The sequence below is a fragment of the Brassica oleracea genome, chromosome C4 (assembly GCF_000695525.1).
Source record: "Brassica oleracea var. oleracea cultivar TO1000 chromosome C4, BOL, whole genome shotgun sequence".
Classification (NCBI taxonomy): Eukaryota; Viridiplantae; Streptophyta; class Magnoliopsida; order Brassicales; family Brassicaceae; genus Brassica; species Brassica oleracea.
The window spans coordinates 35,376,519-35,403,266 of record NC_027751.1 but is presented as its reverse complement, the minus strand read 5'-3'; the positions used below and the strand labels follow the sequence as shown (position 1 = coordinate 35,403,266).

General features: G+C 35.6%; 3 protein-coding genes and 1 long non-coding RNA gene across 6 annotated transcripts; 2 read left to right on the top strand and 2 right to left on the bottom strand.

Moving 5' to 3' along the window:
- Window positions 1–548: 548 nt before the first annotated feature.
- Window positions 549–1,387, bottom strand: LOC106338755. Its single transcript, XM_013777657.1, has 2 exons — window positions 1,021–1,387; window positions 549–931 (listed from the first exon to the last, which is right to left on the bottom strand). The coding sequence occupies exons 1-2, from the start codon at window positions 1,385–1,387 to the stop codon at window positions 549–551; spliced, it is 750 nt and encodes a 249-aa protein (XP_013633111.1).
- Window positions 1,388–5,542: 4,155 nt separating this feature from the next.
- On the top strand, window positions 5,543–10,198 carry LOC106342996 (tubulin--tyrosine ligase-like protein 12). The gene is made up of 15 exons (XM_013782088.1): window positions 5,543–5,880; window positions 6,115–6,369; window positions 6,453–6,577; window positions 6,643–6,856; window positions 7,012–7,137; window positions 7,212–7,468; window positions 7,731–7,838; window positions 8,052–8,193; window positions 8,292–8,457; window positions 8,601–8,758; window positions 8,875–9,198; window positions 9,277–9,351; window positions 9,447–9,516; window positions 9,606–9,763; window positions 9,839–10,198. Exons 1-15 carry the CDS (start codon window positions 5,611–5,613, stop codon window positions 9,983–9,985), a joined length of 2,595 nt encoding a protein of 864 aa, XP_013637542.1. The 5' UTR covers window positions 5,543–5,610; the 3' UTR covers window positions 9,986–10,198.
- Window positions 10,199–11,752: 1,554 nt separating this feature from the next.
- Window positions 11,753–13,172, top strand: LOC106340351 (eukaryotic translation initiation factor 3 subunit J-like). Of its 2 annotated transcripts, none has more exons than XM_013779233.1 (5): window positions 11,753–11,911; window positions 12,189–12,265; window positions 12,411–12,532; window positions 12,625–12,767; window positions 12,868–13,172. In XM_013779233.1, the coding sequence occupies exons 2-5, from the start codon at window positions 12,253–12,255 to the stop codon at window positions 13,016–13,018; spliced, it is 429 nt and encodes a 142-aa protein (XP_013634687.1). In that variant the 5' UTR covers window positions 11,753–11,911; window positions 12,189–12,252; the 3' UTR covers window positions 13,019–13,172. The 2 variants fall into 2 exon arrangements, with proteins under 2 accessions (XP_013634687.1, XP_013634688.1); XM_013779234.1 differs by lacking the exon at window positions 11,753–11,911 and adding an exon at window positions 11,965–12,075.
- Window positions 13,173–20,906: 7,734 nt separating this feature from the next.
- Window positions 20,907–26,575, bottom strand: LOC106340369. 2 transcript variants are annotated; one of them, XR_001269376.1, is made up of 5 exons: window positions 26,497–26,575; window positions 25,874–26,209; window positions 25,442–25,766; window positions 24,911–24,996; window positions 20,907–20,988 (listed from the first exon to the last, which is right to left on the bottom strand). It is a non-coding gene; the product is annotated as an uncharacterized LOC106340369 (long non-coding RNA). The 2 variants fall into 2 exon arrangements; XR_001269375.1 differs by lacking the exon at window positions 20,907–20,988 and adding an exon at window positions 23,314–23,551.
- Window positions 26,576–26,748: the final 173 nt, after the last annotated feature.

Sequence of the window (26,748 nt, the reverse complement as noted above, 5' to 3'; positions counted from 1 at the left end):
GTGGCCATTTTCTCTGTCCCTGCAGTCTCGACCCCCGTCACCATGGTGTTGAAGTTCCCCTTAAAGTTCCACTCACGTGTAAATCTGGGGCTTACAAAACTGTGAGTTGCCCCAGTGTCGAAGAGAGTGAATGCTGTCACTCCTCCGACCGCGACAGACCCCACGATTGGTTCGGCTCCTTCACGACCCTCGACTGCGTACGCTCTTGGCCTTGCGGCTTGTCCTCCCTGCTGTTGGGGTTGCGCCCCTCCCGGATTCTCTCCTTGTCGCAATGGACAGTCCCATGACAGGTGTCCCTCCTGGCCACAGCGGTAACAGCGTCTGCGATGGACTTGCCTCTCCTTTGAACACTCCCTCGACATATGGCCGTACTCACCACAGTTGCAGCATGCTCCTGCCCTGCACTCTCCCGTATAGAATCGTCCACACCTTCGGCATGGGGGCCTTGCCGGGGCAGGTTCGGTCGGGGGCATGGCATCCCGGGGCCGTTTGGCTCCCCGATTTTGGGTGGTCTGGTTCTGTCGCTGTTCCTCCTCAAGTCATGTTTCTTATTCCGCGGCTTTGTCGATCAATTCATGGACATCACGGTAGTCTCGCACGTTGCAGCTGTTCCTTAGCTCTACCCTCATTCCTTTAAGGAACCGGCGGACTAAGTCGTGGTCACTCAGGTAGTGGCCCGCAAATCTCCAAAGTCTGTTGAACTCGTCCCCGTAGTCTCTCACGTTCCTGGTTCCTTGACGGATTTCCTGAAACTTGCTTTCCATTGCGTCCATAGCTTCCAAGGGAAAGTACTTCCCATTGAATGCTTCCAGGAAGTCGTCCCAGGTCAGTCGTATCCCATGTGCTCTCTCAACCATTTCCTCCCACCACACTAGCGCGTCGTCCTTAAGGTGGTGGACAGCTAGGTCCCTACGGAACTCAGGTGAGCACCCTGCAGAAATGAAATTCCTCTCGATTGGCGCCTCCAGTTATCTGCGGCAATCACATCGGCCTTTCCACTGAAAAACTCCATTTGCATACTCTTCATGTGTCTCATCATGTCCCAGTAGTTGGGGCCTTGGGCGTGTGCCACCGCAGGCGCTGCTGGGGGTGGTGGCGGTGGTGGCGGGTTCTGGCCCGCCCCAGGTGGTATGGGGATGTTCCCCGCCCCTGCTGCAGCTTCACCATTGGGCAGTTGTCCCCCATAGGCGTCACGGTACCTTTGCAGTTCCGCCATGATCGTTGCATTCACTGCGTTCGGCACTTCTACTAGGTTCTCATTCATGGGTGCAGCCCCGCTTCGGTTTTCTGCCTCGCTGGAGGCCTGAGTCGTAGACCTAGTGGCCCGTCGTGTTGCTCTCTGGGCGGTCGCAGCTGCCCTTGCAACTATGGCGTTCTTGGGAGGCATCCTTTTGACAAGCGAAGGAGTGTTAGCCACGGTTCTACTCAAGTTCTTTTGACTACCGAGTAAGCCAGGAGTTCGGTCCGAGTGGTGCTTTTTTTTTTTTTTTTTTTTTTACAAACAATCCTTTGAAAACACTTTTACAAACGTTTGGAAGAAATTCTTTGAAACCCGGTTTTTATCTACTCCTTCCCCGACCTTTTCCCTACCCACCCGGGACAGCACCAGGTGGGTTTAACATGGCTCTGATACCAATTGTAACGGCCCTAGACCGGTGATCCTCATCAACTACCGTAATACAACTCATTTCATCCAATAAATCTTATTGAAACCCAAATAGTCTTACACAAATCCGAACTCAACTTAAAGACCGAAATATCCAACAAAAACTTAAAGAAAAAGGGTTTGAAAATAAAGGAAAAACTCGAGAAAACACTTGCACCATACGGACTTTTACTCCCGCTCCCTCTCGGTCGTACCTGCAGGAAGAGGGGTGAGTACGGAATACTCAGTGAGGGCAGGTTCTGGGAACCCACGAACTCAACTCAAGAAGAGCAAACAATCACAAGTCATGAGCTAATAAGATCTATTATACAGAAAACCCAAATACCCGACCATGAGCTAAGAAACCTACAATGCACGTTTTTATATCCCGCTTCTCGCGGTTGGCTCGTCTCCTCATTCTAGTGGGTAGCTCTCGCTAGACCACTACCCCATATTCCTGTGGGTGCCCCAACGGGACACTACCCCCACAACTCCTATGGGTGCCTAGCGTAGAGCTACTATCCACGTACGCCCTCTACCCTATATGATTCCCCAACCTCATACTTATCCTTTACGTCACTCACTTATCCATTCAAATCACCTCTCAACATCTTATCGTTCACATCACGTCTCAACATCTTATCATCACTTCCTTAACAACCCTAGTATGCCTACAACCTCATCACAAAAACACATACACATTTCATAACATCTAGATCTACCACATATCACATCAATACACATCACAAGTCTAGATCTGATTAACAAAGGACTAAGTCCCATTGGTTACTCAACATGAGGCAAGTTCACAACCAAGTCCTCACCTTAGCTTATTGCAGTGGTAGATCTGGATCTAGAATGGGAGAGATGATCACTTCTCGGAATCTGGTTCATAAGAAGGGTTCACAAGAGAGAGGAGGGTTTAGGATCCGTCATTTCCAATGACATAGAACTAGAGATCACGGTCTTACCTTGTGGTTCAGATCTCAACTGTTTGCACTAAACCGAATCAAGGAGGCGACGACAAGGGGCTCGGGTGCGGCGACTAGGGCTTCGCAGGTGGTGGCTGGTGGCCGGCTTCGACGGAGGCGGGGCGGCGGCTGCTAGAGGCGGCGGTGGCGGGGTTCTGCTCGGGCAGGGCTTCGCTTGATGTCTCTCTTGTGGCTGAACCCTAAGGGAGCTTCTCCTTTTATAAGAAGTGGAAGGGGTCATGTCTAGGATTTCTCCTTCTTGGGCCTCCAGCACTTGTGTTTCCTTTTGGGCCAGGCCCGGGATGTTACAGAATCAATCTTCTTCCTGACCAAAACAACTTCAATCCACTCGTGATCAGCTAAAGCTTAGGCATGCAGTTCAACCATTGAGCTTTGTAGTCATCAAACATTACAATATTGAGAAGAATCAAATGGTTCCTCTCGTCAAAATGAAAGAGATTTGATCCACAAAACTCATCTAAGCCCTAGGAACCATATTAAATTTGAACAGCTGCAGCGAAGGTCTAACGATGTCTTGTTTGTGAAGATGATCCCATGCTTATGTGGTGAGACTTTGTAAACTGATTTGGAAGGTCTTACGATGAACTTGTTGAGCTTGTAAATTGTGTTGGGTTTCAGTTCATCTTTGAAGTGGGGCAAGAAGAGTGCTCGATAAACCCCTGAATGGTTGTTGACTGTGGCGGTTTCATTAGGTAAGAGTTAGTTTGGGCAATGATATAAACCAGATATCCCTTGTTTTATTACAATGATATGATGGGTTAGCTTAGTTTGGGAGAATACCTTTGTGTCGATGAAATTGGTTTGTTTAAACATTACATAAACAAAATTAGCTAAACAAAAAAAAAAAAAAAAAGACGGGATGAGTCAACTCTACTAGTTAGAGCCTTGGGGGCCAATTGTCATGCTCCCGGGTTCGACGCCAGCCGGAGGCGAACTGTTCATCCTTGTCACCAAATGCGGTACTGGGTGTTGGGTCTTGTCCCCAGCCCAGGTACAGCCCTCCCGGGTGAAGTGGACCGCTGCCTAACCGGGCCCAGGGGAATGATCCCCGTAATTGGGGAACCCCTGGATTACAAAAAAAAAAAAAGGAGAAGTTACAACTAGCTCAACCCTCTTTAGTAGCCCGCTGAAGAAGACTTTTACAAAGGCTAAAACTGAAACACTAAACTCAATCAATTTTTATGCAACTCTAACAAATAATCTAAAACGAACGAACGATCCATATGCTTTGAGGAGGACAAAGTTGTAGCCATCTGTGACATTCCTTAGAGCATGATTATCCTAGCTTTCTTAGGTTGAGTCTCTTAGCGTAATATAAGATACGGTCTTTTAGCTTTTAACTAAAAAAGCTAAGAGACGTCTCTTAAATAAGAGATATAAGAGACGTCTCTTAGTTTTTTTAGTTAAAAGCTAAGAGACCGTATCTTATATTACGCTAAGAGATTCAACCTAAGAGACATGCAATAAACATGCTTTTACACGGACTGGACTGTACATGCTTTAGAGTCATCTTTACCCAACTCAAAGAGACATGGTTTTATAGCCATGGTTTTGATATTTGGAAATAATAAAAATGTAAAATTAAATGTACAAATGTAATGTTACTATTTCTTATATTGTATATTTTCTTATTCTAATTTTTGAATTTATCTATTTAACTTCTTAATATAAAACAGTAATATTACATTATGAACAATTTGTTTTTAAAAAAGCCACGTGGCATCTTTTGGGAATAGTTTTATTCGTTGATGTGGACGCTCTATGAAGCCTCAAAAGGTCTCTTTTATTAGTATAGATAGATGTAATAAAGATGTTGTGCACAAAAAAAAAAAGAATTTTTTATATCTAGAGACACTTTCCCACATTCAAATTACACTACAAGACATTTATCATTTGAGACACACTTTTTTTTGTCAAAAATACTCTTATAACCCTAAGTAAAGAGAATTTCTCTCCTCTTCTTATTTCATTTTATTATTTTTCTTATTCTTCTTTATGTATTTATTTATTTTTATCTCAAGTTCTAAAATATATTAAACAAAAATAATTGTCATAATAAGCTATATATAAAATTCTCTATCTTTTAAGATCCATATTCATATATATTATATATATTAATGTGTAAACAAAATGTGGACGTGGACACCAAAGCGTGAATAACAGAATTATAAATTAGTCGTGGATATGAACATCTTAACAGAATTATAAACTAGTTGTGGACATGAACAATATTCCTTCGATTCCATTCATCATCTCGGAATCTAAATTCAATTCTAATCAAAATTACATCCATCCACATCAGAAATATATGACATGCAAGATCTATTACTCTCCGACAAAAGGTAAACGCTTCTTCGATTTTTCTTTCCGCTCATACTCACAATATCATCTCTTTCTCATTTTGATTGAAGTTTAATTGCATATAATTTATCAATTGAGCTGAAGAAGCCAAATGTTTATATTGGAGATAATAAAGTCCTTATCCACGTTTTATGGTATAATTTTAGTAACATGAGTCCATGTCCACGTATTGTTGTATAGTTTTATGGAATCAAAACAGAGAGTTTGTCCACGTTATCTATTATAAACACATTAACATCACTCATCCACAAATCACCCGTCCACAAATCACCCAACCACGCATCACTCGTCCACAAATCACCAATCCACAAGTTTCATTTCCATTAAGGGCAAAATTGTCCACGATCTGTTGCTGACCCACAACAAAGTGTGTCACATGTAAGAAATGTCTCTAGGTGTAATAGAAAGCCAAAAAGTGTTTCTCAGTCTAATCAACTCAAAAAAAAAATGTAGCAGAAATGTAAAGATGTTATAAAAAGAAGAAAAGAGAGGGGGTTAGGGTTTAGAACGGAACCGAAAACCAAACCAGTTCATAATGAGTTAAATAACACACGATGGGCCGCCAGAAGAGCACATGAAACAAAACCTCAAGAAAACCTTCAAGAGAGAAAAATGGCGAACAAAATCTCGAGTTTGGAAGATTTCGTGAAGGTACATGGAATCCTCTTGGCAGCTTCTGGTTTGCCGCAGAAACTGTACGCACGCCTCTTCCACAAACTTGCTTCGGATACTTTAGATGGCGGCGCTCACTTCCAAATCGAACCCTGCGACGATGGTCGGAGACGGAGGCTTGTGCTCACTTCCGAATCTATGCCTAAAGACTCTGACGTCTTCCTTATCGACCACGCCTGGACTTTTCGTCTTCCCGATGCCTATAAACAGGTGTGAACGAACTTGGCACTGATTCTAGGAATCAAACTTTCATTTCATGGTACAAGTTTGTTTGAGCAAATGATATCTTCATATTTTTTGATTCAAAATGAGAAATTTCTGTCTATTTGTACACAGATTTGCAAATTCGTTTTTGTAAGCTTAATATTTGCATTTTCCCTTAATTTACAGGACTCTGACAGATTGGTTCAATGATTGTTTCTTGTTTTTTTTTGGCTACTTCAGCTTCAGGAAATTCCCGGTTTGGCCGAGAGGATGGGTTCTTTGATGTGTGTTGATACTGATTTAGAAGGAAAAGCTGGAGAAGAAGAAGAAGAAGACACAGAGAATTATGAGCAACTCTCTGTTCATCAGGCACTAGAGAATGAAATTCGTTCTGCTGCGGATAAAGGATATGACTCTTTAAGATGGCTGGAGTTGGAGGGTCTTGGAATAGATGACGACACATTCCTGTCCCTTCATTTCCCTAGTAAGTTTCAGGTACGCCTTTACATCTTTCCTCAAAAAGAATATGCATGAGAGTTTGTCAAAAATACGAAGCTTCTAACTGCCAATTTTGGTAGGATTTGCTGGCGCTGAGTCTTTTCGGGAACAAGCTTGAGAGTGCGGATGTGGTTATACAAGAGGTTACAAAGCTTAAGAATCTCAAGGCTTTGTGGCTGAATGACAATCCTGTTCTTCACAAAAGGTGACTGTGAAGTTAGAAAAGGAATACGATAACAGATTTCTCTCATGTATTTTTATTTGTTTCAGTGAAGGTCGGTTGGCTGACGAAATATTGAAAAGCTGTCCTAGTCTGGAAATCTACAACTCGTGTTTTACCCCTAACTACGGGCTGTGGGCACTTGGCTTCTGTGGAGATGTATTTGGGAAGGATAATCCTGATTATGCTCAGCAGGATCAACCCTTGCGCAATGTCACCTCACTTGACCTTTCAAACCGGTCAATACACAATCTAGCAAATAAGGTTCTTTTTTTGTGTGCCCTTACTTCTTCTAAGATAGATGGAGACTAGATTGTATTGATGAACAATAAACATATCTGTTGGAATTTTTGTGTCCTATAGACTCTCTCTTTCTTAGGTGTCTGATTTGTATACCTTTGCTTTCTTCATTTTTTCAGGCATTCTCTGTGCATGAGTTGCCCTTACTCTCTCATCTTAATATCCGTGGAAACCCATTGGATCAGAATTCTGTTGGAGAACTGTTTCAAGTCTTGAAGCTCTTCCCTTCGCTGTCTTCCTTAGAGGTAATTCTTGGAAGCTGTCTTTTCATATTTGGATAAAAGTTAGTAGTTACCATAACGTTTTGTTTTGTTTGTAGGTTGACATACCTGGACCTCTTGGAAACAGTGCTGTAGAGATTATTGAATCTCTCCCGAACCTTTCTTTGTTAAATGGCGTTGACACAGCTAAAATATTTGAAAATGGAAAGCATGTTGTTGACTCGATTATTCAACCATGGCTTCCCGAGCCGAAACCCGAGGATAGTCTCATTGACCGTGTTCTTGGTGCAATGTGGTTGTATGTGATGAATTATCGTCTTGCGGATGAGGAAAAGATTGATGAAACTTCCTTGTGGTATGCAATGTTTTTCATTTTCTGCTATATTACTATTTCTCTTGTGCTGCTTGTTTAAAATGTTCTAACATTTATCATTTTTAAAAAGAAAAATTTGAAAAACTCAGAAAAATAATCTAATGCAAAACATATTTAGTGAGATTGCTATAATGTTGAGACGATTCAACCCAATCACCAAAAGCTGTAGGAGCTTTTGGAGTACACATCAATGCTTCTCAATACTTTTTGTGATTTTTTGTATGTTGGTTTACTCCTTTTGCAGGTATGTGATGGATGAACTGGGTTCAGCTTTGGGGCATAGCGATGAACCCAATTTCAAAGTGGCTCCTTTTCTTTTCATGCCTTCCGGGAATCTAGACTCTGCTGTGAGGTATAAATTTTCCGATTTTTCTTCTGCTCACTCGTGTTAGCTTTTTTCATTTCTTTCCCTGGTGCTGCAAACACTTCTTATGTTTGCAGTATAAAAATGTATGTGATTGATGAGGTCTCATACACTATATATGCAAAATATCTCCACAATGTTACATTGCTATTTTCTGTGTATCTGACATACGCCCATGTTTATTTTGGTTCAATGTTCCAGCTATTCAATAATGTGGCCTATCAAAAGTTGTCATAAAGGTGATGAGTGCACTCGTGATTTTCTATCTGGTATTGGGGAGGACAAGCATCGGTCTGCCAGGCTCACAGCTTGGTTTCACACTCCTGAGAACTATTTTATTCATGTACATCCATCCCCCGTGCCCCTCTTTAGCTTGCTGTTATCGTCTCCTTGGAAGATTTCTGTTCATTAAAAGAGTATTCCCTGTTGTTGATTCTGTAGGAGTTTGAGAAATACCAACAAAATCAGCATGCGAAAGCTTTCAAGTCTCTACCTTTGACACCTACAATTTCCCAAAGCATTCGCCATAGTGATGGGTCTCCTTTACTGGTGCATACGGATCTACCTCAAGTTGAAGAATTTCTGACACGTTCAGAATTTGTGCTCAGTAAGTTCTCATGAATCATGATATATTCTATCTTTATATTCAATACGACTTTGAACTTACCCCCCATAAGTCCCAGCTTTTTGAATTATCTTTCGTCAAATATCTTTGTTGTTTTCTAAGTTGTGTCAACCACCTGTTTGCAGCAAATGAACCAAAAGATGCAGACATTATATGGACGAGTATGCAGGTGGACGAGGAGGTGAAGAAAGCGGTGGGACTAACAGATGACCAATATATTAATCAGTTTCCCTTTGAGGCTTGTCTTGTTATGAAGCATCATCTTGCGGAGACTATTCAAAAGGTAAATTCCATTAGGAAAACTTGTATATTAGATTACATCTGTTTGTTTTGTGGTCACAAAATATAACTAAGACGGTACATATCAGCTGATATAACTTTTGATGTTCTGCTATACAGGCTTATGGATCTCCAGAATGGTTACAGCCTACTTACAATCTTGAAACAGAGCTGACCCAGTTTATCGGGGACTATTGCGTACGCAAACGTGATGGTTTGGACAATTTGTGGATCTTGAAACCATGGAATATGGCAAGGACAATCGACACAAGTATAACCGATAATTTATCAGCTATCATCCGCAAGATGGAAACTGGTCCAAAGATCTGCCAGAAGTACATAGATCACCCTGCTTTGTTCAAGGGGAAGAAGTTTGATCTGCGATACGTTGTCCTGCTGCGGAGCATTGACCCGCTGGAGATTTACCTGACAGATATCTTTTGGGTATATGCTTATTCATAGCAGCCACTAATATTGAATTAAGGAGCATATATGCCACCAATCCTACTTGTTTGATTTCAGGTTAGGTTGTCGAACAACCCATATTCATTGGAGAAGCACAGTTTTTTTGAATATGAAACCCACTTCACTGTCATGGTAACGTTCATTCCACTTAGAAGCTCAGTTCTGATAAAGATTGCACCATCCTATATAACAACAACTCATGTTTCCTATTTTCTTATGTGTTCCAGAACTATGGACGGAAGTTGAATCACAAGCCTACAGCAGAGTTTGTGAGAGAGTTTGAACAAGAACATAACGGTACACACTGTATTTGTATTTCCTTCCTCCACATATATATGTCTTTGTTCTTTTGTTTCTATCAAATAACACAATTCTACTCTTAATAGTTAAATGGATGGATATTCATGAGAAGGTGAAGCAAGTGATACGTCAAGTGTTTGAGGCTGCGGCTCTTGTGCATCCGGAAATGAAATCTGACAAATCAAGGGCCATGTACGGAGTAGATGTGATGCTTGATAGCTCCTTCCAGCCAAAAATCTTGGAGGTACGTCTCACCTGCCTTTTCCTTTTATGTGGAAACGCAAGTTGCCTTATCTATGATAGTCTATATGCTACACAGGTTACATACTGTCCTGACTGCATGAGGGCTTGCACCTACGACATGGAAACCATAAATGGAAATGGAATCGTGAAAGCCAGAGAATTTTTCAACTATGTTTTTGGGTGTCTCTTCTTAGGTGAGACTTCTCACGTGACTCCCTTGTGAGCTCAGCAGCTTACGATGATGGGTGGTTTGGTTGGGAACTATTGAACTGTTTTGGTTTGGAACCATGTCTTTTCTTTTTGTAGTGTTTTCTATATGCACCATGGGAATCATTTCTTAAACCTTTTTCCTTTTGTGTGGTCGGTGATTGAAAAGTTTATTGAGGCTTCATTGTTGAGATTGAAATCTTAAATTCTTAATATGCAGGGGTTTCTGTTTGCAACTAATTCAGTTATTTCTTTATTTGGCATCCTAACTCATTGTCATTATGATTAAAAAAAAAGGTTACATTACAGCCATTAATTTTAGCCATCCAAAATTACATCACATACAAATAATTATGACTTTAAAGTCGAAAATCAGTAGTCTGAAAGTTTTCTTGAAATTCTTTGGTTTGAAATGGAAATATAATTATAGAAATAGCAGTATAATAATATTTTACAATTTTCGACATATTATTTAGTTCTTTTTTTATAATTATATAAACTTTATTACTAAAATAATTCTTCAAATTTTATACAGTTTTTTTTAAATATTTTAATTTTCAATACCATTAGTTTCTTTTTAATATATTGTAATTAACAAAATTTCTCTTAATTTTATAGTATTTGATTTAATATATTTTAATCAAACGAAATAGGTAAAATAAATCTTTTCAAAACTATAATTTTAAATATATATAAATATATTATTAAATAAAAATTATTTGTTTTATCTTAATTTTTATATATAATCAATTCAAAATTAAATATTGGTAGAAAATAATAAAATTTAAAATCAATAAAAAATTATTTTTAAATATATTTAAATTTAAAACTTTTATTTTGTGCATATTTTATGTTAAAACATCGTCAAATTACATGTACATAGGAACTATGATCATTGGAATATGATCAAAACAGTTAGAAAAAGTAATGGATTAACGGAATAAAATTTTAATGGCTACACTTAATTTACTTCTTTTTTTGATAATTCAATTTGATAATTAAATCACAGAATAAATGGAAAACTTTCTATTATTGGACTTTTGGTCTAGGGCTGGGCAAAAAACCCGGATCCGAAAAACCGAACCGAACCCGATCCGAAAAAGTAGTATCGAACCCGAACCGAAATTGATTAAATATCCGAATGGGTTCAAAATTTTGGTATTTAGAGAACCGAAACCGAACCCGATCCGAACCGAAGTATTCCGGGTACCCGATTATATCCGAAATTGATTTATATACCTATATATATTAATTATTTCTAGATTTAATATATATTGAGAACATCAAAATATATAAGATACTTTTAACTTATCCAAAATACTTATAAATATATAAAAATAGTCAAAAGTAACATGTATAAAATAGCTAAAGTGTACTCAAAACATCAACAATACTTATTGATTCTCAATCCAAATATTCAAACCAAACCAATGTATATGTTAATTTTAGGTACTTTGACATATGCTATTCAAATTTATATGTAATATATTGTTTTGTTTATATATTTTGAGATATTTAAAGTATATAATGAATTTTAAAAATTTAAAAATAATTTAAATGGGTTATCCGAACCCGAACTGAACCCGCAAAGATCCGAACCGAACCCGAACCGAAATTTAAAAATACCCGAATGGGGCTGAAATCTTTGAACCCGAAAACCCGAAACCCGAATAGACCCAAACCGAATCCGAACGGGTACCCGAACGCCCACCCCTATTTTGGTCTAACGCTTTTCTTAAAATAACATTTCCTAAACAAATTAAACGAGCATGTTCTGGAAAGTGAGAGAGACAGAGAAACCCCTAAAATTCCACCAAAAGACTTGTCTCCTCGCTGTCGTTTCTGTCTTCTTTCCTTAACGTTTCACCGACGAATCGAACTCTCATCTTTTTCTTTTGTTTTCTTCGTGGTGATTTCTCTTCTCTACCCTCTAGAGTTTCAGGTAATTTCTCTTCCGCCTCCATCCCTCGGGTTCTCAGTTTGATTAATGTCAAAATTATTATCTCGAATTGTGTCCATTGCCAATGTTCTTTCTTCTCAGTCCTGCGATTTAACCTACGATTCATAGAGCTTAATTAGTAGTCAGTTGTTTCACTGTTAGATTGGGTTTGTTCATTCATCCTAAAAGTTTTGTGTAATATATCATTAATTTGGCTAACATTACTCTCTCTTTTGCTTAAAAATCTTAACTTCGAGAGCCCTTGTGTCTGCTTGTGCAGGTTTTCAGTTGGGCACTTCAGAACAGCAGATACTTTTTTTTTGTCTAGATAACTGGCAACAAAGATGGATGATTGGGGTAAGATTTATACATCAACCATTGTTTTCATTACTTTTGGTTTTGTAAAAGATTAGTACTTGCTGCTGTGTATTCAAGTTATGCTCTCTAAGATTGTTTAATATATTCATATCTCAGGAGTTCTCATTTTTGTTTCTGATTTCAGAGGCTGAGGATTTTCAACCACTTCCTGCAAAAGTTGCACTCAAGAGTAACTGGGATGACGAGGATGTGGATGAGGATGATATCAAGGACTCCTGGGAGAAGGAGGATGAGCCTGTTCCTCCTGTATATTTTACTTTTACATTATTTGTTTTGTTTGCATAATTTGGTTGAAATTACAGGTAAACAATCTTTTTTATTTATTTATTTATTCCTAGGCACCTGCAGTAAAGCCTGCTACTGAGAAGGCTCCAAAGAAAGCAGCAGCAGCAGCAAAGGGTGTGGAGAAGAAGGCTAAAACTGTTGAAGCTTCGAAGGAAGAACCTTTAGATCCTTTTGCTGAGAAACTTCGCATGCAGAGGTGTAATATTGGAAACTTTTCACTCCTACATTTGCTTCTGCATCAGTTTCTTCATTCTACTACTGTCAGTTTCTAATGGTTCGTATTATTCTTCTCTTAGGCTAGTGGAGGAAGCTGATTACCAGGCAACTGCTGAACTCTTTGGAGCAAAGACTCAAGAACAAAACATCGATATTTTTATTCCCAAGTCTGAAAGCGATTTCTTGGAATATGCTGAAAGCAATTTCTTGGAATATGGAGAAGAGATTTAAATCATCGGCGGTTTTTTAATACATCTATTAAACTAACAGTTTGGTAAAACTATAAAACTCTCTCTTTTCTCAGTTTTCTTTGCTTGGTTTGTTTTGAAATTATGTATTAATATTTTCTTTTTTCGGCAAACATTTTTTACTTTATTTAATTAGAAGTATGGTACAGCGATTGTCATTTGTATCATCGAGTTTAATTTCAAACTAACATGAAGAATTCACATGTTCACGTTATACATAACCTCTAGTGCAATATTCTAAAAGTGCAATATTAGAAATTTAGAACCATATTGATTAACTCCATTAGACTGTATCTCCTTTAACTTGATTAATCCGGTAGTGTGGAAGAATTGACAATTCAGTATAATATTATTAATATATATATATATATATATATATCAAATTTCAGGAAGGTTTTTCAAAATTTTAGAAAGATGTTTTACATATTTAAAAATATTTTACTAATATACATATAATTTAAATTCAGTGAGGTATTCGTAAATATATATTAATGAATATCTTTCTAAAAACATATCTAAAAGAAAAATTTCTTAAAATGGTTCTTTTTAATTTATTTTCACAAAAATAGCTTTGACAATACCTAGAAAGAATAAAGAGAGAAATTGGCAATTGAGAAGTCATATAGTTAACCGTTTTTCAAAAAAAAGAAGTCATTTAGTTAACCTTCCAATCTGGAACAACCCGTCGCCTTTTGGTCCAACACATAAAACTCATGGGGATTATTAAACTCGCACCAACGCCCTAAAATAGCAGCGATCAAAAACCAATAACCACTCAAACCAATCAAAAAACTAATAATCACTCGAACCAATCAAAAACCCAATCCCTACATGAGCGACCAAAATAAAACACAGGACAATAACCCGTGACTGAAATAGAGGAGAGATCAGGCTCTGCCCTGGCAAGAGCTCAACATGACACTGTTTTTTTTATTCGAAGAAAAAAATGATCAAAATAGATTTTATCAAAAAGCAAAATATTTTTATATCTTAAATATATAAATATAAATAAATTAATTAATAATAAAAAATTTAAAGAAAATAATCTTTTTATAGTTTCAAATTACATGTTTTCAAATTAAATTTTTTTATAAAAAAGTAATTTTTGAATTCTTTTTTCAAATTGTTTTCGAAAATACTTTTGAAATTTTATTTTTGAAAATTAAAATGCTTTTCATAACTATTTTTTAAGAAAAAAAATTAAATTTTTAATATTTATTTATTTTATTTTTTAATTTAAACCTCACTTCCAAAACTCCACATTTAACTCTAAACTCTAAATATAGATTAGTTACACTAAGGGGTATAAATGTATACTTACATCTTTAATAAAATATTTGGTCATTTTGATTCTTAAAAATTATATTTGTGACAACATTTTCATGGCGGATATTCTTCTAAAACAAATACAACCCAAAAATAAAATAAAATAACATAAAGAAAAATATTGAGAAGACGAAGTCGAGTTTGGCGGCTAGAGTTTTTGAGGAGAGAAACAAGGACGAAGAAAATGATTTTTCTGATAATCTAAGCCACTTAGTAGGAACTATATCATAAGAGTTACTGAGTGGTTCTTAATTGAGAAACTCGTGTTTTTCATATAAAAGAAATTAACTGCTCAAATATCGTATGAGTATTTAGTGTTGGATACAGTTTACAAAACTTAAGTCTTTTATTTTATAGTTGATTTGGTTTATTTTCTTATAATTTTTTTTTGCGTATAGCCAGAGGTCATTAGTTCAATTGGAGAACTTTGACGGTTGTATCAGAGGTCTCCGGTTCGAGTGACCGTTGGGATGAAACTAATATTACATATCGTGATTTTGAGTCTAGGGGACTAGGGTTTAGGGTATATAGGGATTAGAGCATCGGCCCGAACCTTGTAATTAAAAAAAATATATAATTTTTTTTGGTATTAGACCCGAATGTTTTAACTGAATTTGGATCCAAACCGAGTTCGATCCAAGTCATTTATAAGAAACACCCTAGTGGAGCCTAAGAGCTAGGAGATTTGGATATCGATTATAATTTAACTAAACCAAAATTCAAATTACTATCCAAAAATATCCAAAGTTAATTAAATTTATTAATCCATTATTTACTAAAGCGCAAGTCGCCTGACGAATCAAAATTTGACACGTGGACAATTTTTATTATAAAAAAATTAAGTTTGGTATCGATGTTGTAAAACTCCCAAAAAACTAAATCCCTATATTTTCTCAATTATAACCACTACGTTCAACATAAAAATCACGATCGGAAACTGTTTTATCTTCTATTTATCTTCTTATTTATTTTACTCTCTTCTTCATGGCTTGATTCTTTTTCTGTTGAGTTCTTCCTCTGATCAGAAAAAAATTTCATACAAGTTTATGATTACTCTTTTTCATATTTTTCTAAATAGTTACTTTTGATTTACACTCAGTTTCTTCTTATTCTCAGTTGATAGTCTTTTAATTGTTCATTTCAGGTTAAAGATGACATTTGAGTGTGTCTCTGTTACAAAGCTTAAATTTTCAATAAAGATAAAAGGTTTGCAGCAGCTAAGGTAACGACAATTTTTTGCAAAAGAAACGACAAGCATCTTGTGGAAGCCCCCTTAGTCCAATGGTTTGACTAAGAGTTCATTAATGCTTCAACACCAGCAGGTCCAGGTTTCAATCCCGGAGAAAGCGATTTATTAAACAATTATGCAGGCTACGGAAGAAAGGCTTAAAAAGGATCTCCAACATGGTGCAAGTAAACTCGGTCAGGCGCGATCTTCGTAGAACGGGTCAGGTGATGCAGTTAGGCGTAGATCCTTATAAGGCATGTAATATTGTCGGTTGTCGGATCATCTATGTAATCATTCTCATAATTGTAATATCATAATATATCAGCGTTAAAAAAAAACTACATGCATCTCAACTCTATTGTCAACAAAATGAGTATTTACAAATACGTTCTTTATATTTTCTATATTTATGACACTACTTGCCTTGGTTTGCATTAAAATTAAAAACAGAAACGGAGAAGGAAGAAGAAACTAGACAAACAAAACAAAAGGGAGATCAGCCTTCTCTGCAACAAACATAGTACAAGGAAGCAAATATGAAAACAAGTGGTATCCTTAGTTATTCTCTGATTTTCTTTCCTATATATGTTACTCTTTTAGAATTTTTTTAACACAATGTTACTCTTTTAGGATCTCTATTTTATTTTTGTAGCTTTTCAAAAATCATATCTCATTGCTAACAAATAATGGTGTGATGTTACTCTGTCCAGGGAAAAAAGTATCAACAATTATGACGAAGCAAATTGGTATTTAATAGGTATGTTTCAAATCTCGCAAGATGTGTTGAACAGTGGCAAAATTTTTAAAAGATGAAGAGTCATAACTGTCATGTGTTTATGAAACGACTACTACTATTTGCATTGGTAGAACTGCTTCTCAAAAATGTTCATGAAGCACTTGCATGTACTGATTTAATTTTTAGAAGTGACTGAATTTAATGAATTATTTATATACAAATACATATATGTAGTTAATTCTTATACAATATTTGCAGGCGTTGGAGATTTTTTATGGGATTTTAGCACACATACCTTAACTAAAGATGTTATCAGACAACTTGATGAGAATATCCCAATCTTAATTGGAGAATATTTTCCTTCCGTTATTTTTAACATCATGGAAGATCTAGTAGTCCACCTCTCGCATGAGGCATTGCTTTGTGAACCTATTCACTATGGATTGATGTTTCCGTATGAGCGCTCCATGAAACATTTAAAGGGAAAACAAAAAAATCTTGCAAAGGTGGAAGGTTCAAAAGTTCCTGGGAGTTTAACAGAGAAAACATCTCACTTCACTTCGTCAACCTTGGGTCACAAGTCCGGACACGAAAAAGAGCTCTAAGAAGATTTGATGATAGTGGTGTTATGCCGAAATATGTTGTAGAAGGTGTTCCATACATTTTCTGCCAGATTAGACGTCTAGGTGGGAAACTAAAAAAAGTTTAGTGGTCGAGTCGAAAAAATTGTCACAATGCCCACACATATATAATCCTAAATTGCGAGGAGATGAAGTCTTTTGAAAGGCAAATATGTGTTCTTATTTTAATTATAGGTTGATTATGATGATCCACTATATCCTCCACATGGTTTCACGAATTGATTCAAGTCCCGATTTGTATGGTCACCACAACACCTATGTATTTTACATGAGGTTTTACTTTTCATGCTTACGAGTGGAAGTCGCCAGGAAAAAATCAACTATAGAATATGTGTGAAAGGTGAAACAAAATTCTATGGGATCTTGTAAGAGATTATTGAAGTGGAATTTTCCGGTTTAATGAAGATGAAATGTGGCTTCTTCGAATGTGACTGGTTCGACCCCATCGTCAATAGGTTTGTTCGGTATAATAAGTTTGGAGTTGTGGATATCAATGCTACACGGAGGTACAACAAATTTGACCCTTAATATTGGCATCTCAAGCAGAGCAAGTTTGTTTTATTCCATATATGAAGATCAAAGAATCTGGAATATCTTGGTTATCCGCTATAAAAGTTACAGCTCGGGAACGAATAATTGGTTGTGAAAAAACGCCACTGCAACAAGATTCTTTACATGAAGTGGAAATACATGAAAAACCTACAGATGAAATCTTACTTGTTGAATCAAAACCGTGAATATGAAGATCTCCCAGATGATATGACGGACGAAGGCAATGAAGCTGAATTTGAAGAAAGTGATGACCTGAGTGATGGTTCTAATGACGATTGAATTTCATTATTTCATATTGTTTAATCATGTAACAACGCTATGTTTCATTGTACTGTATCAACTTTATGTTTTCATTATATTTCTAATTATGTAACAAATCTATGTTAGAAATAAAATTCAATGTCACAAAATGAAATGCAATGTTGTACTAAAGGTTTAGGAGTTAAAGAAGTATATATATAACTTATGAAATCAGGGTTTAGGGGTTTAGAGTTCTGATTTTAGGGTATAAACTCTATTTGTTGTAACTGAGTCGTTAAAATGCACGGTTCATCCCTAATTCGTCGTAATAGGAGAACACGGGTCGACCCTAATTCATCGTTACACAAAAATGCAGGGCGTCCCTAATTCGTCATAACAGAAAAACGTGAATCCAAAATCCCTATATAAACCCGAGCCCATCGATCCCATTGTGGTTGCTCATTTGTCTCAAACCCTCCTCTCTCTCTAAGGTATTTTTTCATTTAGTTTAGGAGGTTAGTTATGTATCAAATTAGTTTGGGTATTGAATTAGCTTAGGTATGAATTAGTTTAAGAATAAAATTAGATTACAAATATTATTAGTTTATAAATTTAACAAGTTTATGAATATAATTATTTTATAGATTACCATTGATTCATATCACTAATTTAAATTTTTTTTTTTTGACTGAAGGTTGGTAGGAAGGAAAACTGGAACATACCACATATGGAGCTACATTTCTCGGTGTTGGGGATCCATTAGGCGCTTCTAGTTCCGGTACTGAATCTGCGCAAGAGTTTGTCCCTAAGAGACAGTCTTAGGGAATTTCACTGCAGAGTCAGGCTGTGCCTCCTCCTCCTCCTCCTCCTCCTCCACATCCTCAGCCTCCTCCAGCTCCTGAGACTGCTCCAGCACCTGCTGCTACCAGAGTTACACATCCGGATTTGATGGTACCACCCGATGCTCCGTATGCTCGGTACATCGTCGAAGATCTCCTCTACCAGCCCGACAAAAATGGTTTAGGCATCATTGACCCTGATCGACCGCCTAACACTTATTGGTAAGTTTAAAAAAAAAATTTAAAAAGTTTTTACTTCACTTTTTGCATGTTCGCGACGGGCAATGTTGTAGGCCGAAAGTTTTGGATACCATCAAAGGGTACTTCCACGAAGCGCATCCGAACTGGTCTCTTACCGGAGTACGTTCGGACACCTTCGTTCGAGCTTTTTTGCGGTAATTTATATATTTTTAAAAAATATCTTTCAAATTTCTTTATTTGTGTGCTAATGAATTTTTTGCAGCAAAGATAGCATTGGTCTATTGGCGTCAACGAGCAAATGAAGAAGACGCTCAACGATAAGGCGAAGTTTCGCCTGAAAAACAACATCGCCGACTGGAAGGAGCAGTGGTTGGACATAGTAGAAAATGCAAAAACCAGCTACATCAGCGATCTCATTTGGACTGGCCTGAAGGCATATTGGATTGCTCCTCGCTCGATTAGAGTGGCCGCTTCGGGCTCGGCGGCCCAGATGACGCCTGATCCCGAAGGGAATTTACCGATGGTCCTCAATCTGGAAAGACTCCACATGCTGTAGTGGCCCCTACAGACCGTAAGTATTGAAGTTTTGCCTTATTTATTTATTATTATTATTATGAATTTCATTTTAATTCAAGTCTGATTTCTTATATTTTTAGACTGCTCGGGAAGGAGAAGCACCATCTATTTCTTGACTTTTTAAGGAGACACACCAGTACCAGGATGGGATGTTTGTGGATCGTAGATCAGAAAAGATCCACAATGATGTTGCGGTGCGGAATGAAGAGCGTCTGACACAGTTGACGCAACAAACTCCGGATGGCACACCCGTCCAATTGTCCACGTAAGATATGGACAATATTTAAAGAGGTAATAATTGTTTTTTTATACGTACATACATCTAAATCTTTACTATTTTCTAATTAAAATTTTAAATTCAACTGAAGGTTTTTCTAAAGAAAAGGGGACGGATGATTGGTATCAGTTTTGTTAACGATGTTCCGAGGGAGACATCAGCCTACGCTGCCAGGTAAGAGCTTCTCAGCTCCGTGCGGATCTGAAGGAGGCCAAGACCATCATTGCAACGCTCTGAGATGACTAAGAAGACACTCAAGCTCGGTTGAGGGCCATGGAGGGGATGTTCGATGTCATTGCATCCGGAAACCCAGAAACTCGGTGTGCGTGGGACACTGTACATCAATCCATCCACCAGGAACCCACTTTAGAGGAGCATGCGAAAATGGAGCCGGACCGATGACCATTGTTCAGCATTTTTTTGATGACCTTAGCCGTTAATATTAGATTAAAATATTTTATTTTTGGTTTGTAAAATATTTCTGGTGTTATAGTATTTTATGCAATACATTTTAATTTTAATTTCTTAATTTATTAATATTTTTAAAAATTGATTCTCATAGTTTTATTACGTTTTTCATATTCGATGTTAATTGGTCGTAAATTTACTAAAACTGTTGATGTTAATTGGTCCAAAAGTTTGACACTCATTAACATCTATATTGCAACTATGTAACAATGACGACATATTACGACCCTTTTACAACCTCATATACAGTGTAACATTACGTCTACTTTACGAGGAATTATGTTACGACGAAACAACTACAAATATTTTTCATCATATAATTTACGACGTAATTAAGATGAAATGTACGTTACGACGTGCGTTTTACAATGATTTACTTTTCGTTCTAACGACCATATATGTCAGTGTTATGCGTCTGTTTTCTTGTAGTGTTACAATCTGACTTAACACGAATATGTTAGGAACCGAGCCTCAAACGACAACTAAAAATTTGAATTAGACTTATATTAATGCGTATGGTACCGAACCTGAATGTGACCCCAAACACTCGTGCCAAATTGATACCATATATCATGGGTAATGCTTTAGAAATAATACGAAAACCATATCCAATATGATTTGACATTATTTTGTGCCTTGATTTTTCCTTATACATTGGAAACAGTTGACATTTCATAGCATTGCAGCTCACACTGGAGTTTTACCGTTCCAACAATCATATTTGCAATGGCAATAATTTTTGGCTTTTATGTCGCAAAATCCATTTGAATCTGGTCCAAGTTTATCTCTGCAAGATTGATCACAATCTGGAAATTTAACGCATGGTCCAATAAATTTGTCGCACCATATAGATCCCATATTCTGTTCGCCTATATAAGAAAAAAACTATATTAAATCTAGATAACCAAAAACTTAATCTCCTGTATATATTTGTGAAACATTACAACTTCTTTTTATAGCCACGTGTCATCACTAAAATGATTCTTAGAATTATTAGAGAGATATGTTGGTCCGTCTAATTATATAATAAGTTTTTTATTAAACTAACCATAAATTCATTATTAATGTCATTTATTATTTCCTTAAATAAAGATTACGGAATTGCCTAATGTGGGTAAAGTATATATGACAATTAATGTGTATGTTGATTGTTGATAGATCTAACAAAGTTGGAGACTAGTAAGAAGCTTTATATACAATTATGAGGTGAGAAATTATAGAAATATAATCACTAGTTTTTGAAGTATTTGATTATATCTGCTTGACTATATATTTACAACTATTTTGGTACAGTATTTAAAGATATCTTACCTTTTTAAATAGAGAAAGTTTATCATCTATTGAAGAGAGATTTTGATGTACTTTCATCTAAATTTTATTCAATTTAAAACACTTATAACTAAATCGCCCTAGGCAGCGTCTAGGCGGCAACTCCCCTTTAACTGAAAAGGTTTTTTCTTAAATCCAATTTAAAACACTTTTAACATGGTTTAAATCGATCTAAAGTAGTATAAATCTGTTAAATTAATTAATAATGTTAGTAAAAATTCACAAATTTGTTTAATTGTTTTGTATATTTAATTTTGATAATTTATCAAAATGATTTTATAATTAAACCCAAATACTAAATATCTTGTATAAATATAAAATGCATATAAAATAAATCAATGATTCTTTAACGAATATGCCCCGGATAATCCGCCTATGCGGTCGTCCTCAGCCAAACGCCTAATCACCGACTAGTGATTTCTTTAACACTCATCTGATGTGCAAAATATTCCACACATTTTTGTTAATAGTCTCTCTGTGTGGTTTCGTGGACAAACATCATCTTTCATACCCTATTAGATTTAATAGAAAAAGTTAGTTTACTTTTTATTTATTAGTTTGTTATTAGATTAACTCTAATTTTATTTCATTACTAATTTGATGTTTTTAAGCCTATCTTTAACTATAAAAGAGTAATTACAAAAAATGCAATTACTACATTTTAACAGTAGAAAAATAAATCATTACGATTATGCCATTGAACATATTTATTTTATGAATATCTTATGTAGTCACAAAGTTATTTTAACATATTTATTTATGTTCAGTCATAAATCTACTTAAATTGTACAGATTAATTTATTATTTTTATTTCTAACCAGATATTTACTTAGTTTTGATACTTAAATAGCATTCACTAAAAAAAAAATTCTCAGGTCACATATTTACTTAATTTGACAGATTTAATTAAAATATAATAGATTTATTTACTATTTGACCACATATTTTTAAAAATTTGACAGATTTAATGAAGAATCTGTAGATTTTTTTATGTTTTAGCCGCATATTTAATTATGATCTGGTTATTTTTTTAGTTTTTATCACATATTTACTTCATGCCACAAAACCAAAATAGTTATAAAAAACCGTGATAAAATGTGTTTAATCTCAAAATTATTTTATCAATCAAATTTTAAATTCATTGGAAATGAAACCACCTAGGCCAAAATTAATTTGAACTGGAATCATATAAACCAAAATATAAACTAAATCTCTTGTGGAATCATGTATGCCTTCTTCTCACTTACATTTCTTGACATTTTTAATTCCATTAGTTTGATGATTTAAAGTTCCAAGTGGCTGAGTTAGAGTTCATAGTGCTTGATGTGTGGATGTGTGGCGAGGTTCAGAATCTTCGGCCTGTCCTACTTGTTGTATTTAAGGCTTAGTTATCTTCTCGGAGAGCTAGATTCTCGGCTTCAAGTTGCGACAATTTATGAACACTTTGCTCTAACTGTTTTGAAGTAAGAGTAAAAAAAAAAAAAAGAGTTCTTCGTGACAATAAAGCAACAAGAATGGATCAAATGTAGTGTTTTATTGATAATTATAGCATAAGTACAATGTATATTGGTTCACAAACCTTAGTTTTAGTTGTTTGGTTTTATAGTCGAAAATAATTAGTCAGTGATTCGCTTTTCCTAATATTTATAAGTCCTTTTAATAGGTATTTATAGTCAAAATCTAGATTAGATTCTTCCATATCTTGAAAGATGAAAAAAAGTCTCTCTTTAATATAACTAGGGGCATAGTCTCCGCGCAAGCGCGGAGCCGGAAACGTTGTTGTTGTATGTATATTGTCGCTATATGGGATAATTTTGTGTACATGATGTTTTTTTTCACTTACACATACATGATGCGGTGTCGGCGATGCAATTTATGTTGTATGGTATTGCACTTGAACTTAAATTTAAGACAATTTTGTTCTAGCCTTTATACTCATATTCTGACAATAAATCACTGACAAAACAGCAACATTCCATAATATTGGTACTGTGTTCAGATCACATATCCAACAGACTCAGCTGTCTTCGTTATGTTTAACAGGAAATAACACAGGTGGCTATAACTTGGTGTAATCGTTCTCTTTTGTCCCTCGCCACACTCCTAAAATTTTAAATCAAAACTTTAAATCCTCAAATCAAATCTGTAACTTACAAAATCGAAAGAATCTGTAAAGTTTTGGACTTTTAGTTTTTCTGCTCATTAAATAACAAATTAGCTTAATTATTAGGCTCAAAATATTTCAAGAATGTAAACGGGTAATTAACAATAAAAAAATACTTAGTTAGATTTACTCAAGTCTGATTCTAAAACAATCCATAAATCCCTTGAAAACCTTAGAAAGCTTTGCTATATATTAGGGGTGGGCAAAAAAACCAAACCGAACCGAGTCAAACCGAACCAACCGAACCAAAACCGATCCAAACCGAACCAAAGTCTATTTCAAACCATTCGGTTGAAGATTTTCCCAACCCGAATGGTTTGGTTCGGTTTTAAGCCGAACCGAGAAACCGATGTGTTTTTGTAATTATTTAAATTAAAAATATTAGTAATACCAATATACTAAAATTCTAATACCAAATCACGTATTTTCTATTTTTTATTCATTAACATATATTCTTCTAACCTAATATTTAACCATCAAAATATTTTATTTAAAAAATAGAAAACTCCGTATTTTTATATTCTTACATAGGTAAACGTGGATGTTAAATCTAAACCTAAAACCTAAAGCAAATTTTATTAAAAATAAAAGTTCTTCTTCGTAGCGTCATATGGAAGGTGATTCATTGCATAATTTTTAATAATGATATAAGAGACATTACTAATGATGTTGATTTTTTTAATTTTAGTTAACTTTCATTTGTTTAAAATTTTATATACTTTTGTGAATTTTTTAAAGGTTTTTGTTTCAGTTTTATATTAAATTTAATTCACATAGTTTATGTTTACATAATTTATGTTTTAAAGCATATTTTTTCTTTAAAAAAAATTAAACTAAAAAGAACCTAACTAAACTGATCCAAAAAAACAAACCGAGCCGAACCGAATACAAACCGAACTGAATATAAACCGAACTAAACATAAACCGAACTGAACCAAGCCAAACTGACTATGGTTTATTTTAGTTGGAAAAATACTAGAACCGAACTAACCGAATCCAAACCGAATCGAGAAAATAACCGAAGTGCCCATCCCTACTATATATATAGGGTTTAGTCGTTTTGGAGTCTAATCCTACTCATATATATATATATATATTTTTTTTTTTTTTGAAATGAGGCTTTCTATGGTTATAAGAAAAAAAGGAAAAATTTATACAGCTCACCGCAACTTAGCACAATATTTGTGAGAAGAGCTAAACGGTACGCATCAGAGAACAATTTAGAACATTGGTTACTCGTATTTTTCTTTTTAAAATTATAAAGTTTTAAGAATTTAGAATATGGCACCAAAGCGAACCTGGTCCAATTGGTTGTTTATGTGCCCTTTCCACTCGGGCTCCAGTGTTGGAAACAGCTTGGTACCTCCTCTTTCTCTCTTTGTTTCTTTTGACCGACATTGAACCATATGCCCATATGTTCATAAAAAGTGAGGTAATAATAATTATTTTTTAATATATTAATAAAAGAAGTTTCAAGCTGTTAATATAATCTGGTATTTCAAAATTGAATACAATTAGCACTAAGGATTTGAATACATACAAAATGATTCAGAGCATATAATCTAAAATAGTGTGTATCAAAAATATCAAACGATTGTAGATACAACCATTTACACCTTATTTTTATCAAGAACTGACACTAACAAAATTTATGTATGATGCGTATCTCGTTATTTCTTTTCTAAAAGTAAATACTGATATAAAAGATGAGACTGGTAATGGAAAAAGAGAAGTGCCAGAAAAAACATAACTTCATAGGGATGTTCAGATATCAAACCAGAACTTACACTACGCTTTCAAAATGGAAAGAGAAATAATATCCTACATACCTCTAATTTGAAACACCTCGACTGTTCCGCTGCAAGTTAACTCCACACATATTGAAGTTCCTATAAATCAAATACAAAACAATGGTTGCTGTGACAAAACAATCTCTGAAGAAATTCTATCAAACTCATGTCTCTTGCTTTCTACTCGCTTATGGTAAAATGCTAGACTAAATAAGAACCAAGTTGAAGGCATGTTTCTCGTATCAGTCTCTGTTAACTCTTCCTTCAGTTGGAGAGTTTATATCTTCTCCTTGCTGAGTCATGCCTCCAGTTCTTCCTTCTCGGATTTGAGGGTTGTGATTACACGCTAGCTTTTTCCTTCAGCCTATGGATTTATATACAACACAAAGGAGAAAAGAAAAGTCGATTTTTTTGTGATTACTTTGTTATTAACACAGTTGAAGGAGGGAGAATTCAGCGAGAAGAAGATACCTTAGTAGTATGTGATGCGCCCCAGTTATCTCAAAACGCAAAAAAAAAAAAAAAAAAAAAAAAAAAACACAGATCCACACATTTATGAACTGAATCTTCATGATATCTATGAAACCACGGATCACAGAATTCTGCAGATTCAATCATAAATCTATATTATTGGTGATTGTTGGTGATGATCCAGCCTCCACGGTAAGGCTTAAAGGCCCTGAGAATGTTAGGTCTCTTGGTTCTGTGAGCTGCCAAGACAAGGTAATCAGAGAAATCAGCTGAAGGTCCTGCTGCTAATGAAAGCTGCTGAGATTGCTCCTTTCCATGATCCAATATTAGGTGATCCTGTGGCAAAGAAAAATTTCACATGATCAGAATTGTCATCTCGCGACCCAACAAAAAAAAAATTATCAATCAAAAGTTTCAAGCTTTGATTGATAATCTAGCCCAAAGACAATGACTTTGACACACGAACTGGAACATACACTTAACAACAGATCACAGATAATGGAAAACTTTTTTTTTTTAAAAACAAAGCTTTTAATCCAAAATGGTAAACCCATAACCAATATTACATTACAGAGAATCAAGAAACGTGAAACAGAGGAAAAAAACAGAGAGAAGGAAGAAACCTAATATGAGTTTAATCGGATCCTGTGTTGAGGCGTCGACAGAGGATGAATGACGGCAAAGAGCGAAGGAAGATGAAAGAGAAACGAAGCCAAAAGCGAAAAAATAAAAAATAAAAAAAATATATGGGTCCCACAACATGCCACGTGGATAGGTTTAGGAGATAGCAAAAACTCTCCTATTATAATATAGATTTTTTCCTTTTAACCGGAGGTAGTTAAAAACCATAAACCTAAGATCGGAAAATGGTTAAA